Source organism: Hemicordylus capensis, chromosome 6 (genome assembly GCF_027244095.1).
Source record: "Hemicordylus capensis ecotype Gifberg chromosome 6, rHemCap1.1.pri, whole genome shotgun sequence".
Taxonomy (NCBI): domain Eukaryota; kingdom Metazoa; phylum Chordata; class Lepidosauria; order Squamata; family Cordylidae; genus Hemicordylus; species Hemicordylus capensis.
The window spans coordinates 23,344,800-23,360,535 of NC_069662.1; the positions used below are offsets into that span (position 1 = coordinate 23,344,800).

Consider the following 15,736-nt stretch of genomic DNA (forward strand, 5'->3'; position numbering starts at 1 on the left):
TTCTTTCTCTCTATGGTAAGTTAAAAAAACAACACGACTGTGTTCGCTTTTTCCTTTGGCTGATGACGAAGACGGAAGTAGAACGGAGAAAATCGGGTCATCTGACGAAGGAAACCCGGAAGCGGAAGTGGTGGGAGAGAAACGGAGAGACAGACCGACCGACCCTTCCCCCTGGAAGGGACCCAAGGCCGGGATGGTAAGTGACAGATGCACAAAGCTCCACGGAGCCTCTCCTCTCCCGCCCCGATCCCTCCACGGGAAGAGCCTCCCTTTCCTCCAGTCCCACCCTCCGCGACGGAGGGCGGGTGGGCCATTCCTGCCTTCTCCCCCCCCCCCCCCACCATCCCCATCAGGGGTGCACCGGGCTGCCTGGACCAGAGATTGGAGGGGCTCTTGTGCCTTTAAGACTGTCACCCTCGCCTGCACGCTTCCACCCTAGCGAGGCTCCCCACTGGAGCCGGTGGGGCTTGTTTCCGAGGACGGGTCGTATCTTAAGAGTGGCACAGAGTGGAGAGTTTCTGCAGGGGTGAGTTTTGTTCCCCTTATGTGTAAGTGAGGAGAGGACTGGAGTCCTGGGCCGCCACCTCCATAACATGGAGTGCATACAGGGCAAGGAATCCTATGCCTCCTCCCCCTGGCGACTCTAGCAGGTGTGTGTTGAGCATCTTCCCTTCCTCGTTGGCTTTTCACTTACTGTTATTTGGTAATAGTAAACAATGTGTAATTTTCTCCTAATTTTTCTAACTTGCATATATATTTATTATTTAAAGCATTTGTGCTGTACCTTTCCTTTCTAGCTCAATACAGTGGTGTTCAATTGTTTATGACAAAATGATTTTTAAAAACAAGTAGCAGTAATGTATGTATAGAGGGGAAGGTCTGGCTTTTCTTCTTTTCCACTAAGCTTTCCTATGTACTCTTCTCCAAATCCTCTCATTAATGATGCCTGCTTCCTCTAATTGGCCCATTCTGCAGCATGACTCCCAATTTATACCTTATATCCCAGTTTGTTTACAACTGAACACATACTTGTGAATGAAATTATAGTGTGGTAAGATATAGATACTTGTATATGATAAACTTTGAAATGATGTATTCCAGCATTTAACCAACATTGCATGTTGGGATTTGTGCTGTTTCTCTCTTTTGTGACTGTGCTGACAGATATGGCCCAGGCACACTTTCTAAGTGGGACAAAAATATACTTAACTTAAGTGAAACAAAAGCATAAATGCTATGATGGCCTGCAGTGAGTTTAGAGTTTCCCTTTCAGCTCTCTAATACTGTATTTTAATGCAAGATAGTTCTTTTTCTTTCAGACCCCATAGGACAGGGCTTGGCAAATCCCAGGCAACAGGCAGCCATGGTGCCTAGAAATTTAACCATGGCACCTAGATCGATATTCAGAGGTAGAGTTATTTAATTAAGACTTCATTTGTCTCCACAGTCCAATTTTTGCTCTAAATTTACTTGTAAGCAGGATAAAGAGAGGCCCATTTGCCTTCCCCCTTCACAATGTCTGTCACTAGCTCCAGTAATTTAGGCACACGTCCATTATCTGACTTCGAAACTTTTGGTTCTGACTTCCTCAAGACAAAGAAAATTTATCAAAACCTACCATAGGACATCCTTACACCTGCATAACTTCCCTTAACCCTGATTGTGAACAAGTTCTTTTGAGATGTCTCCCCTACAGCTTTTATCCTGTTCACCAATTATACCATTGCACCCTCCTTCATACTCCTATTTTGATTTTCCTGCCTTCATGGATCTTCACATGCAGAGGATTTGGTGTACTAGAACAGGGCAATTGAATAGCATTTATTTTCAGTTTACATACATGAAAGAGCAAATGGAAAAATCAAGGAACTGGAAAATGGCATTTGGGGCTTGAATAACACCTTAGAAGGGTATCCTCCAAGGTGAGAGGTGAAGCACTGGGAGCTGAAAGACTTATTTGTAGGCTGTTGTATCTTGTCCTTGCATTTAAAGGTTGGGAGGCAGGGGAAGTTTTCTTCATAAGGAACACATCAGGTTTGCTCTCAGCAGTGAGGGGGTTGGATTAGCTTTTGAGAGTCATTCTGGAAGGAGCTTGATTCCCCTATGAAACCTTATGTTAGTTAATATAGGCAAACATGTTTATTTTCCTTACTATAATTGTAAACCATCCAGAGACACAAGTTTTGGGTGGTATAGAAATATGTTAGTTAAATAAATATTTATAATCTTGCTTTCAGTGGTTTGCAGTAGCTTGATCCAAAGCTGACTGAAATGGAGATACTTGTGTGGTACAATACAACCTAGGAGGCTGCTTTATTCTAGATGATTGATCCATTCAGTTCAGTTTTGTCTGTGGCAGGCCTGCTCAACTTACCCTGCCCAGCTGTTTTTGGACTGCAACTCCCCTAATCCCCAGCCGCAGTGTCCAATAGCCAGGGATTATGGGAATTGTAGGCTAACATCTGCAAGAGGGCCGAAGCTGAGCAGCTCTGGTCTAGGGTGACCGACATCAGCTCTCCAGGGTTTAAGACAAAGGAACTTTCTCAGTCCTACCTGGAGATACTGCCAGGGGTTGAACCTGGGATCTCTTGCATGCAAAAAGGTCCTCTGTCACTGAGCTATGGCCCTGTCCTCTTATGTAGCGATGTCCTCTTATATTAAAAACATCCTCCACATAGCAAGCTTGAGGCCTTCCCCTGATGTGCAAGAATGCAGAAGTGCTTTGAAACAAGTGATTTCCCCTTTGCATATTCTGAGATAGTGTATCCACATACCTATATTGGTGAGCAGTGTTCCCTCTAACAGAAATTTCCATATGTTGATGCCTGCAACTCCCATAACCCCCAGCCAAAGTCCACTTCAGCTGGGAATGCTGGGAGTTGTAGTGAACAACATCTGGAATCCTCGTTAGAGGGAACAGTGTCCGTGAGCACCTGCACAGTTGGTTCAGTTTTAATGATGCCTCATTAGGAAATCATCTAATACACTCTGTTACTAGCAAATAGTAGTATACCCTGGTTCTTAAAACGTAATGGACAGGTTTTAAGAGCAACTGTTGCTTTGGTTTTAGGGATTGTATCATCTTGGATACTTCTAATTACTTTCTCTTTTAATATATAATCAACTCTATATTTTATGCTGGTCCATGACTGTAATAAAGATTGATTTGATTTGACAGTTGATTCAGATCTCAGTGATATCTGAAAAATATCAGAGAAAAATTCCTTTGTCCCCACATCCACCCACCCATTCCAGGGATAGGTTAACTTCAGTCTTGTGTCTGCTTCCTTTTTTCCGTTAGAAGCCCTCTGGTCTGCTGATGTGTGTTAAATTTCAAAGCAAAAGGGTCTCAGGGTCTCTTAACAGTTCATGTGTAACTCATCTGTGTGTAGTGACCCTGGGTATCCAACCTTGCTTTAAAAAAATCAGTGCCTTGCAAGACTAGGCCCACCTAGTTCAGCAGTCTTTGCAAGAATCCCAGCAGCCAGCAAGGTGATCAGTGAAATGCTGGCAGATCACAAGTGGTCTGCTGGCAGACTGCAGTCTTAACTTCAACCCACTGGTGCTTCTTACCTCTAGATCTTACTTCCTCTATTGGGCTTTGAATGGGAGACGTGTGAGCACTGTTAAGTTATTCCCCTCAGGGGATGGGGCTCTTCTGGGAAGAGCAGCTGCATGCTCGCATGCAGGAGGTTCCAATGTTCTCTCCCTGGCAGAATCTCCAAGATAGGACTGAGAGAGATTCCTGCCTGCAACCTTGGAAAAGCCACTGCCCGTCTGTGTAGACAATACTGAACTAGATGGACCAATGGTCTGACTCAGTATAAGGCAGCTTCTTATGTTCCTATGGCTTTAATAAGTGGTATATCATTTTTGTAGATACTATTATTCTGTTTTAAATTAACTTGCTCTAGAAGTCCAAGGTCTGAAGAGTGGGATGTTAAATATTTGTAATATATAAATAGCTTGAAGAAGATTGGCTGAAATAATTTTTCTGATTAGCAACATACTTTGTCACCCATTATTCCCTCCTTCATTCAATATATGTGGGTTGCTACTTGTTATAGAGTCAACCTCAGATTTTAATCCTGTCCAAAGATACATCAGAAAAGGTTTTCAGCGTCCAGTTGCTACTTTTCACAATCAAGGATGCTTATTTCTGAGATTAACTTTGAATCCGCATAGACCATTGGTCCATCTAGTCACTGGTCCACTGCCAATGCCATCTAGTAGCAGGGTTTGAGACTAGTCTTTTCCAGACCTACCTGATGATGCCAGGGATTGAATTTTGGACCTTCTGCATACAAAGCAAATGCTATACCACTGAGGTATGGTTCCATCTCTACAAAAACCTTGGTGGTTACTTTACCTATGAAAGCACAGAGCTCCAGATCTGGATGTTATGCCAAAGGCCTTATGTTCTTTTTAATTGTTTCCCCAATCTGGTTGCTCAGTAATTCCAAGATCTCTCTCTTTCATTCGGATAATGGGCTTATTCCTTTGAGTCAGGGTTATGTTTTCTGTGAGATTCTTCAGAGAGGCCTTAACAAGGCTGTTACATTAGATGATGTCTGTAGAGTCACATCTCTGTCTATCAGCTTGGGTGAAATGCTCAGACAATGAGCTCTTAACCCTGTTACAAGCTCACTGTCTGATAGACAAACAAGGTGATAGACAGACTCATCATCTGGTCCCACAGCCTTGTAAAGAACTCTGAAGAATCGCACCAAAAAAGCAACCCTAAATTATGCCTCTGTGTTTGTGGGATTCCACCCCCCTCCCCAAATCCCTTTTTCTTCTCTGTGCCATGAACAGCAATAGCCAGGCCTGGGACTAAAATTCGTGACTGGCCAGAGTTGCCAAGCCAAGAACTGCTCATCTCCCCCCATTTTTCTGGGCACCTCCATCGACCAGGGGCCAAGGAAGACCCATGTATCTCTCTTCTATGGAAAGAGAGGTGCAGAGTTTGCCTACTTGGCCACTGCTTTACTGGGGCTCTCTGGGTGCCTCAGCCAAGAAAGACCAGGAAGCCCAGCTGAAGTGTTCCAAGCACTGTGACCGAGCACAGCGGAAGCCTCCTCACTACCCTTTCCAGCTCCACAACTGAAATGGAGAGCCAGTGTGGTGGTGTGGTTAGACTGGGGAGACCCAAGTTCAAGTCCCCACTCAGCTGTGGAACTCACTGGGTGACTCTGGGCCAGTCAATTACCGTATATACTCAAGTATAAGCCTATCCGAATATAAGCCGAGGTACCTAATTTTACCTAAGAAACCAAAAAATCTGATTCACTCGAGCATAAGCCTAGGGTGGGAAATGCAGCAGCTACTGGTGAGTTTCAATAATCAAAATAAATGCCAATAAAATTACATTAATTGAGACATCAGTGGGGTATATTGTGACCAGTATGTACTTTATTACAGGGGAACATTTTAGCATGGGCAGATAGATGACTCGAGCATAAGCCGAGGCTGATTTTTTCAGCACATTTTGGGTGCTGAAAAATTCGGCTTATACTCGAGTATATACGGTATCTCTCAGCCTAACCTACCTCTCAGTGTTGTGAGGTTAGGCATAAGCATAACCATGTACACAGTTTTGGGTTCCTTAGAAGAAGAGTGGGATAGAAATTCAAATAAATAAATAAATAAAACCAGTACTAAGGGTTTCTCGGGTTGGTCCTTCACTGAGGCACTCCTTAGTGGCAGAGCAGACAAAGCCCCTGGGCACTCTTTCTGGCTCCCGCGCCGAAAAGGATGCTGAGCTCCTGTTGGCCTGCCACTGTGTGGGCAAGGCACTACAGGTGCCTTGCTGGTGTGGTGGACATAGCCCCTTTTCTGGCTCTGGAGGCAGACGGGGGTGCCAGGAGCTTCTGGGTTGACTCTGCACCAGTGAGGTGCAGCTGGAATGCTTCAGCAATGCAGTTGCCAGACCACCCCCAGCCACCACCTCAGTGCTGAAGCTGTGGAAGGGGTGGGAAAATGCTGCACAACTGCAAGGTGATCACTGCCAATGTCTGCAGTTGAGAAGGCAAAGTTTGCTTGTCTCCCCCCCCCCCCCACTCACCGTGGCTGCGGCGGGGGGAGTGAGAATGTGGAACCCTGGCAGCAGCAGCAGCAGTAGTTCAACCAGGTTGTCTCCTCCCTGTATCTTCATAACAGCCGCTCCTTCTCTTCCCCCTGCAGGTCACGAGGCCTCTGATACCAGGAGCAGCCCAGTTCTGGCGCTGGGAGTGTTGCCACCCGCCCCCACCCGGGCGACCATGAACGGGAGTGCAGCTCCCCTTTCACCGGTCGGGGGAGGGCCCGCAGGGGAGCCCGCCTCCCTCCCCTCGCCAAGTTGGCGGGAATTCTGTGAGGCGCATGCTCGTGCCGCGGCGGTGGACTTCGCCCGTCGTTTCCGGGCCTTCCTTGGCGAGAATCCGCAGTTTGCCACACCGGGAGCCGAGGCGGCCTTCTCGCGCCGTTTTGCTGAGCACTTTCTGGAACATTTCGAGGCAGAAGTGAGCCGGGCCTACGCCAGCGACTCTCCCCCCCGGTGTGACATCGCCCCTTTCACGGGCTGCTCCTCGGCACGCGACCTCTCCGAGACCTGCAGCGACTCCTCTGTCGCCTCCCCTGTGGAGCCTCCCCTGGGGCCGCCTTCTGGCCTCTCCAGCAGCCAGTCGCGCAGCTCTGAAGACGTTTCCATGGCGGCGGCGGTCACTGCCACCAAACCAAAGCTAAAGAAGCGCTTCTCCTTGCGCAATGTCAGCCGCAGCGTCCGAGGCAGCGTCCGTGGCATCCTGCAGTGGAAGACCTCGGCCGAATCGTCCCCTGTGGGCAGAGAGGAGGCGGCGACTGGAGCCAACAGTAATTCCAACTCTTCCGGGGGGGCCGACTCTGAGCGCTGGACTCACAGATTTGAGCGCCTGCGGCTCAACAAAGCCTCCCCGGCCACCCTCCGCGTGGAACTGGCCAGTGTGCGGCGTGAGGGCCTACTGAACTACATAGTCGCTGATGATGGGGCAGGCGGGGGAAGCCGGACACGCTGGCAGAAATGCCGTCTTCTCCTGCGCAAAGCGGGCAAAGGGGAGGGGGAGGGTTACCTGTTGGAGTTCTACATCCCACCAAAGGTGAGCAATGGGCAGGGCGTCAGGAGCCGAGTAAAACCATGGGGTGCAGAGAGCTGGTGGAGGGGGATCAAACAAAGGCTTTGTGGTTGGGAGACATGGTGCAATGGCCTCTTTTCTACCGCCAGGCATCAAAGCCACGGGTCAGCATTGCGTGCTCCTGTGTCGTGGACGTGCGGACGACGACCCCCCTGGAAATGCCTGACAAGGAGAACACCTTTGTGCTCAAGGTCAGCGAAATGTCCGGGTGGGGAGGGAGGAGCAGCAGAGGTTTCTTGCAGGCCTGCTTTGTGAACTTGATAAAAAGGTGCTGAAGCCCAGCACGTTTTGGGCAAAATACCAAAACCCATACCCATTAAGCCCGTTATAATTGTAACTCGGTACTCCCTGTAATATGGATTCTCAAATGTTGTTGACTATAACTCCCATAATCCACAGCCAAGGGCTATTGCAGCTGGGCATGCTGGGAGTTGTATTCAATGACATCTGGGAATCTGGGTTACACGGAACACTCTTATAACCGTAGTCCTTGAAGCAAACCATGCATTACCCTCTCCATGACGCAAAGAAGGGAATCCTACCCCCTCCTCTGCCTGTCTTGGCTTCTGGGAGAAAGAATTAGGTATTTTCCACCAGCAGCCAGTACAGATGGTGGTAGCTAGAGTGTGCTTTTAGCCCTTGCCTAGTCTTCTCCTTACCCATACTTAGGAAGCTGCCTTCTACTGAGTCAGACCATTGGTTCATTTTGCTCAGTATTGTCTGCACTAGCTGGCAGCTGCTCTCCAAAGTTTCAGATAGGAGTTTTCTCAGCCTTACCAGGAGATTTATCATATTAATATACCCCCTGATATATGTATCTGTAGGTGGTGTACATAGTCCAAGATAAACAAATATAAAACAGAATAAAAACAATTAAACAGTTTAATTTTTTAAATTAAAAGCCTGAGTAAAAAAGTGTGTCTTAACAGTCTTTTTAAAAAGCCATCAGAGATGGAGAAACTCTTATTTTGACAAGGAGTGTACTCCATAGCTCTGGGACAGCCACAGAGAACGCCTGGTCTTCAAGTTGCCACCAACTGTAACCAGATTTCCCCAGATAATCTTAATAGGTGGCAGGGTTCATGACAAAGAAGGTGCTCAGTCTTAAGTACCCTGGACCCAAGCTGTTAAGGGCTTTATAGGCAATAACCAGCATATTGGCAGCCAGTGCAGTTCTTTTAATTTCTTTTAAAATCTGTTTATATGGTCCCTTTGTGTTGTCCCAGAGACCAGTCTGGCTGCTTCATTCTGTACCACTTGTCGTTTCCAGATTCCGTGGGGCTGCCTTTGTACTTAGAGTGCATTACACTAGGCAAGCCTGGCGGTTACCAGCATATACACCACTGTTTTAAGGCCATTTACCTTCAGAAATGGGTGTAGCTGATGTATCGGCTGAAGCTGATAAAAAGCACTCCTGGCCACTGCCTCAACCTGAGAAACCAGAGAGAATTTGGATCCAGAAGTACTCCCAAACTACATACTTGTTCTTTTGTAATCCCATCCAGAACAGGCATATCTAAACCATCGCTTGGGTCTTGACCCCCACGATCAGTACTTGCATCTTATTTGGATTCAACTTCAGTTTGTTATCCCTCATCCAACCCATGACTGCCTCTAGGCAGGCATTTAGGGAAATTATGCCATTTCCTGATGAAGCTGATAAGGAGAAATAGATTTGGGAGTCCTCAGTATATTGATAACCCCCTGCACCTGATGATCTGATGATCTCTTCCAGCAGTTCCATGTGCCAGAAATGGAATCTGGGCCCTTCTGCGTGCAAAGCAGAGGCTCTACTACTGAGCTCTGGCCCCATCCCCATTTGCTGAGGAGAGATCTATGATGGCACAGTCACCCCCACATTTATCCTTCTCCAGCAGTACCTCGCTCCCTCTGCAAGTGGCTGCTCTTTCTGAGCTCACACCCTCCTCCTGAGCAGGAAAGGCAAGTGGCCAAGAACACAGGGCAAGATGAGGGGTAAGTGAACACTAATAAAAGAGCTCTCCCTGTGTCAGCTCCTTCCGGCCATTCCACTTTGAACACGTCTGACCTCTGAAACTAAGCAAGGTCAGGCATGGTTTCTTGGATAGAAGACCTCCTGCAATACCCAATGTTCTATACTTCGGAATAGAGAGCTGGTCTTGCAGTAGCAAGCATGAACTGCCTCTCTTTCCTTTGCAGGGACCTCCCTGGTCTGCATTTGGGAGGGGGTGGCTACATGTGAGCAGGGTCTGCTGTAAGATACTCCCTTGAGGTCATAGCTCAGTGGTAGAGCATCTGCTTGCACGCAGAAGGTACCTGGCATCTCCAGGCAGGGCTGGGAAAGACCCCTGCCTGGGACCTTGGAGAGCCGCTGCCAGTCAGTATAGATCAGGGTGGCGCAACTCTGGCCCTCCTGCAGATGTTGGCCTACCACTCTCATAATCCCTGGCTATTGGCCACTGTGGCTGGGGATTATGGGAGTTGTAGTCCAAGAACTGCTTGGGGGGCAGGGCTAAGTTGAGCAGGCCTGGTGTAGATAATGCTGAACTAGATGGACCAAGGATCTGACTCGATATAAGGCAGCTTCCTGTGTTCTTCTGCAGGCCAGGACAGGCAGAGGTGGCCTTGATTCCCTTATAATTGTTGATTCTTTGGGTTTCCTTGTTAAGAGAGTAACACATGGGTTGGCCCACAGGTTATCAAATTGTGCAGGGGTGTGTGTTTTTACAATGGATCCTGAAGAAGACTTTACCTTGAAATGCATTTGGGTTTCAACAACTTATTCTTTCATTTAACTGTTTCCTAATATTAGTTAAGCTTCAGCTGCCCTGTTATTTTCGCTGACTAATATTTCCTCTCTTTTCCTTGGTTTTGGGGTGGAGATGGGTAGGAACAAGCGGGAGGGGAGGGTGTTTCTAGGAGCCAGGGCACAGATCCCGCCCGCCACTAAGTCTACTTGATCTATGACTGTTCTTCCCCCACCCACCCACAGCTGTCGAGCTCCTTGGAGTACATCCTTGAAACAGTGGACTCTCTGCAGATGCGCTCGTGGCTGGCGGACATTCAGGAGTGCATGGGCCTGGGGTAAGTTGGGCGAAACCTTGGGAGAGGGCCGCAGCTCCATGGCCGAGCATAAGCCATGCCCACAGAAGGTCCTGGGTTCAATCTCCAGTTAAAAAGACCACAGGTGATAAGGCTTGGATATATATCCCAAGACCTTAAAAAGCTGCTGCCAGTTTTGAACCAGGCCTGCTCAACTTAGGCCCCCCCAGCTTTTATTGGACTACAACTCCTAGAATCCCCAACCACAGTGGCCAATAGCCAGAGATTATGGGGCTTGTAGGCCAACATCTGCAGGAGGGCTGAAGTTGAGCAGCCCTTATGTAAACAGTGCTGGGCTAGGTGAAACAATGGTTTGACTTGGTGTGAGACAGCTTCATATATTATGAGTTTCTGTAGCCGGACTGAGGTGAGCGAGAGCAGCTCTTGCAGCTGCCAAGGATGAGTGGTCCCCATTGTTAAGCATGGCCCACCCTGGTGTGCATTTGGATGGGTGGCTATGTGTGAGATATCCCCCTTAGGGGATGGGGCCATAGCTCAGTGGTAGAGCCTCTGCTTGCCTGCAGAAGGACCCAAGTTCACTTCCTGGCAGCATCTCCAGGTAGGGCTGGGAGAGACTCCTGCCTGAAACCTTGGAGAGCTGCTGCCAGTCGGTGTAGACGCTACTGAGCTAGATGGACCAAGGGTCTGGCTCACTGTAAGGCAGCTTCCTATGTTCCTATGAGTGTGCTCTTCAGATGAGAGAGCAAGAAAGGTGACTTGTGGTTCTTGCACACTAGAAAATGTAAGCAACTGGACCAGAAGTCTGTCCAGTCCAGCATCCTGTTCTCAACAGCAGACCATCAGGTGCCTCACAAGCAGGATGTGAAGGATCCCTTATTGTTCGTCTCCAGTATCTGGTACTCAGAGGTATATTGCCTCTGAACATGGAGGTTCCTCTTTGGTTAATAACACTTGCCTCTGCAGAGAGAGCACCGATAGCTTGGAACAACCCTGCATGAACCACTCGGAGAGCATGCCCAGCCGGGAGCTTCCCATGGTGCCGAGTGAGAGCAGCGAACAGCTCAGCCAAGGTGAGTGACAGCCAGCTCATCCCCATTTGCGATGGGGCCATAGCTCAGTGGAAGAGCACATGTTGTGTGCCTACAGAAGGTCCCAGATTCAATCTGTGGCCTCTTCCCAGCACAGCTGGAAAAGATTCCTGTCTAAAACTCTTGAGAGCCACCATGGAGTAGTGGTTAGAGCATTGGACTTGGACTGGGGAGACCCAAGTTCAGCTCCCCATTCAGCCACGAAACTCGCTGGGTGATTCTGAGCCAGTAGCTTATCCCTCTGCCTAACCTACCTCACAGGGTTGTTGTGAGGCCAAGCACATGCAGTTTTCTAAAGAGCTATATTACTTTTTAGATAGTCGATCAACACTTTTAATAAAATCAGTAGATCTAGCTCAGAGATTCTCAGTCTTTTTAAACAAGTGTGTCCCTTTTGTTGCAAACCTTCAGTTCAGGTATCCCATGGAGAGGGAGGGAGAGAGAGAGCTCTCTGTCTGCCACGCATGCTCACACCATTTTAAATGTTACAGTTTTGAGGTGTGCTACTGGCTTACACCCAGTTATTCATGAATATTCCCACTGAAATTAATTCAACGGGAGTACTTTGTGCTTTTCTGTGGTCGCCAGGAGTTGACACCGACTCAACGGCACACTTTACCTTTACTTGGTCCTTGCTGGTACTGCTGCCATGTCCTGTGTCATCTGAACCCATCAATCAGTATTTCCTGAAACACAGATTCTCAGATGCTGTTGACGCCAACTCCCAGTATCCCTAACCAAAGGCTGTTGCAGCTGGGGATGTTGAGAGTTGTAGATAATATATGAGAATCCGTGTCACAGGGAACACGGCCGTGAATGTTGGCTACAAACAACGTCGGGTCACCCTCCTCCACCCAATATTTGTAGCCAATATTTGAATTTGGGGGGAGAATGTCAGAGGGCGGAGGGGATCTGACATTGTCAACCTGATATAGGTGGGTTCAGACAACATGAAAAGTGGAAATACTGGTGGTTGGCTTCCCTCCTAGTTACTTGCAGCCGGTTGTCTGAGCCCGCTCGAAATCCATTGCCATTTTATGTGGTTGTAGCCATGGGGCAAGTGAAGAGAGCAGGGCCCATTCCATCCACCTGGCTGGGACCAAGTACCATCTGGCCTCCTCCCTTCCCAGAACTATCTCATGCTGTAGCACATAATCTTCACTACACACTGCTGTGAGTGTCTTGGCAGAAACGTGATATAAACTTAGTAATCAATTCTCAGCGGGTTTCTAGGGTCTGGAATATTGCTAGTGTGGGGAAAATACCTATCAGACCCTAGAACAGATTTCTTTGAGAGAGGGCTGTCTTTCAGAACCTGCTGGGGATTAGGACATCTCATTGCAGCCTCCATCCAAACCAGCCTTGGAAATGTCCACAAAAGTTAGTAGCCCATATTGATTTTTGCCGTACCACTTAAGTGGAATGAAAAGAACCGACGTGCCTTCTAGTTGACACAGGCTTTCTTGTCCAATTGCTTGGAGGTGATTTTTACTTGCATGCCAGAGACCACACAGGTGGCTGTTTTCAAGCCTGCTTCAAATATAGGTTTGTCTATGCTTATTAGAGAGTTTATAATTTTAAAAAATGTATTCTTTCCTTCTCTAAGAGCATAAGAAGAGCCTGGCTGGATCCTACCAAAGCTCCACCTGTCCAGAATCCTGCTTCCCACAGTGGCAAACCAAATGCCTTTGGGAAGCCCAGAAGCCAAGCATGGAAGGCAAAAGATCCCCCACTGTTACTCCCCAGCATATTGCCTCTCAGTATGGAGGCTTGGCATTGCTGGCCGCCATGGCCAGTGGTCCTGTCCTCTTCATTGCTTCCAGCAATGAATAAATGCTGCTTAGATTTACTTTGGTCCCAAATAATGTATGATGTTGTATCAGATATACGATCAGCATTGTTTGAGAATTTTGGGTGATGGTAACGTTAGGCTCCTGTTATGATTTTGTTTTTGTTCTGCCCCACTTTTTTTTGTCCATTCTGTTGATTGTAAGAAATTGTATAACTGAAATATTTTTATTTGTTTATTTATCTATCCTATTATTATACTGCCTGATATGTACATCTCTAAGCATTGTACAGAGTTTAAAACAATATGAAAGGTCACAGATTAAAATCCACGAAATACAATAAAAACAATCGCATAAAACAGTTATTAAAACCAATTATTAAAATTCTAATTAAAAGCCTGCGATAAAACTATAGCAATAGCTATATTTTTACAGCCTCTGGCTGTAATAAAGAAATTGTGTTCTATGGCTTAAAAAAAATAAAATAAAGCATTTTCCTTTCCCATCTCAATCTGGGTTTTAACTCACTGGTTGGTTTGTGTGAATGTACATATAATTAACCACCACAAGAAACTATTACTCTGTTATAATACATGAGCCAACTGAAGTGATCAGTACCATCTGGGGAGCTGAATGCTCATCGTAATTTTTGACAAGGTTTACACCCCTAGAGATGGAAAATAGGTGCCATCATTGCAAGACTTTCAACTTTCAGTGTGTTATATTGTTATTTTGACCACCAGGCCTGCAGCGGCCCAATTTGCAATGGTGTTTTACAAGCTTTAAAAGTTTTTAAAACTCAACAAAAACTACTATAAAATTGTATTGACGTTGCCAGAGGAATGGAAATGAAAATTGGCAAAAATGTTCTCCAAAGATTACTCTGTTGAGAGATTACAACAACTTGTTCATTGCTACCTTAAACTTGACCCCTGAGCCTTTCCTCTGTGTAAAAATGACTGCAATTTTACCTTAATCATTGGGGGGGGGGTTAGGGATAAAGAAGGGGTAATAACACACGGAAAGCTTATAAGTGCAACAATGCCATCACCTGCTTTTCCATCTCTGGGGTGCAGATGTTGCCAAAAAAGCACTACGAACATTCGTCCCCTGGGATGGTACCAGTGGCCAACATTAGAAAGGCCATTTTAAACCTTGTTTTTTGTTCTCAAATTTGGACATACTTCCTATTGTGTTTTGTGTCACATGAAAAAGGTAATCCGTGTTTTGAAAAGGAAGGCTTCAGGATTTTAAAGAAGCTAGATCTGTGGGCATCCTGTGATTTGGTGTGCATCCGTGTCTTTCCCCAGGTGCCTATGGGGGCCTGATGGAACGTCCCTCAGCCTCCATGTCCCCCAGCTCCGTCTCCATCACGGCCTCGCACTTTGACTCGATGGAGCTGCTGCCTCCTGAGCTGCCTCCTCGGGTGCCAATTGACGAAGGGCCATTTCCCACCAGCCTTCTCCATACGACTTTCCCCGAAACCCCTGACACTACAGGTAATGGTCCGGAATAGGGGCCAGCGGGACTCCTGGGTTCTCCTCCTGCTGTCTGAGAGGGTTCTAGTAGACTAGCTCAGCGGTTCCCAGCCTTGGGGGTCCTCAGGTGTTGCTAGACTACAACTCCCGTCATCCCCTGGCAGTGTGGCAGGGGATGATGGGAGTTGTAGTCTAACATAAACTGGGAACAAAAGGTTGGGACTCTCCAGGCTAGAGCATCAGGCCGCAAGCAACCGCAAAGCCTCTCTGGGCCTCTTTACAGCCAAGTTGCAATTCAGATTTCGTGTCTTCATGTACTACATGACTCTGTCGGATACAGCAGTACTCTGCAAAATAGCCTTCTTTAATATGTATAAATGCGGTGTAGTCAAAACCCAGATACCAAAACTCAGTGGAATGTAGGACTGCTCCTTCTTCTGCTTCTCACCCCCGGACCCTCCTAGCAATGTGCCAGCCAAGTATAGCTGTTGGTTTTCACCCTACAATTGCCTCAAGGAAGCAATCAGGAGACAGGTGTCTGGAATTCTTTCGCTCTGGGAATCCACTGCTGCCTTTTCTCCCCCTCCCCCTTGCCCCAGGTTCCTTCCTCTTCCAAGGGGAGCCAGACCCAGGTGGGGGCAGTCTTGGGGACACAGAGCACACCCTCTCGGAATACCCTTGGTTCCACGGCACCCTGTCGCGCCTCAAAGCAGCCCAGCTGGTCCTGGCCGGGGGAGCCAGCAGCCACGGCGTCTTCTTGGTGCGGCAAAGCGAGACACGGCGCGGCGAATATGTCCTGACCTTTAACTTCCAGGGGAAAGCCAAGGTGAGCTCTGGCGGGTGGATACCAGTGGGGAGAGGCCCACCTTGGGTGGGGGTGGTGCAGCGCTGCTTGCCGCACCGGCTGTGTCTGTGGCTTGTGAGTGTCCTCTCACCCAGCCTTCTCTCGCCACCACTACTAGCACCTGCGCCTCTCCCTCAACGAGGATGGGCAGTGCCGGGTCCAGCATCTCTGGTTCCAGACCATCTTCGACATGCTGGAGCACTTCCGGGTCCACCCCATCCCTCTTGAGTCGGGTGGTTCCAGCGACGTGACCCTCGTCAGCTATGTGGTCGCTTCGCAACGGCTGCACGGTGAGCATGGGAGAAGCCGGGCTCTGGGGTGGAACGAGCATCGACACTGTTGCCGG

At 47.9% G+C, this 15,736-nt stretch overlaps 1 protein-coding gene and 1 long non-coding RNA gene across 5 annotated transcripts in view; one reads left to right on the forward strand and one right to left on the reverse strand.

Annotated features, from left to right (window-relative positions):
* SH2B1 (SH2B adaptor protein 1) overlaps positions 1-15,736 on the forward strand; it is a 20,834-nt gene continuing 5,098 nt past the window's right edge. For 2 of the 4 annotated variants that reach the window (XM_053262728.1, XM_053262731.1), the window contains exons 1-8: positions 1-196; positions 6,184-7,112; positions 7,238-7,339; positions 10,120-10,211; positions 11,154-11,260; positions 14,379-14,567; positions 15,146-15,372; positions 15,509-15,680. In XM_053262728.1, the coding sequence (XP_053118703.1) occupies positions 6,261-7,112; positions 7,238-7,339; positions 10,120-10,211; positions 11,154-11,260; positions 14,379-14,567; positions 15,146-15,372; positions 15,509-15,680 (1,741 nt within the window). In that variant the 5' untranslated portion in view covers positions 1-196; positions 6,184-6,260. Of the gene's footprint in view, positions 197-217; positions 651-6,183; positions 7,113-7,237; positions 7,340-10,119; positions 10,212-11,153; positions 11,261-14,378; positions 14,568-15,145; positions 15,373-15,508; positions 15,681-15,736 lie in introns of those variants that run through there. The other 2 variants (XM_053262730.1, XM_053262729.1) reach the window with 2 other exon arrangements.
* The window catches only part of LOC128330230 (uncharacterized), a 16,115-nt gene continuing 15,947 nt past the window's right edge, over positions 15,569-15,736 (reverse strand). Inside the window, exon 3 of the long non-coding RNA XR_008310016.1 lies at positions 15,569-15,703. This is a non-coding gene — a long non-coding RNA (uncharacterized LOC128330230). The remainder of the gene's footprint in view (positions 15,704-15,736) is intronic.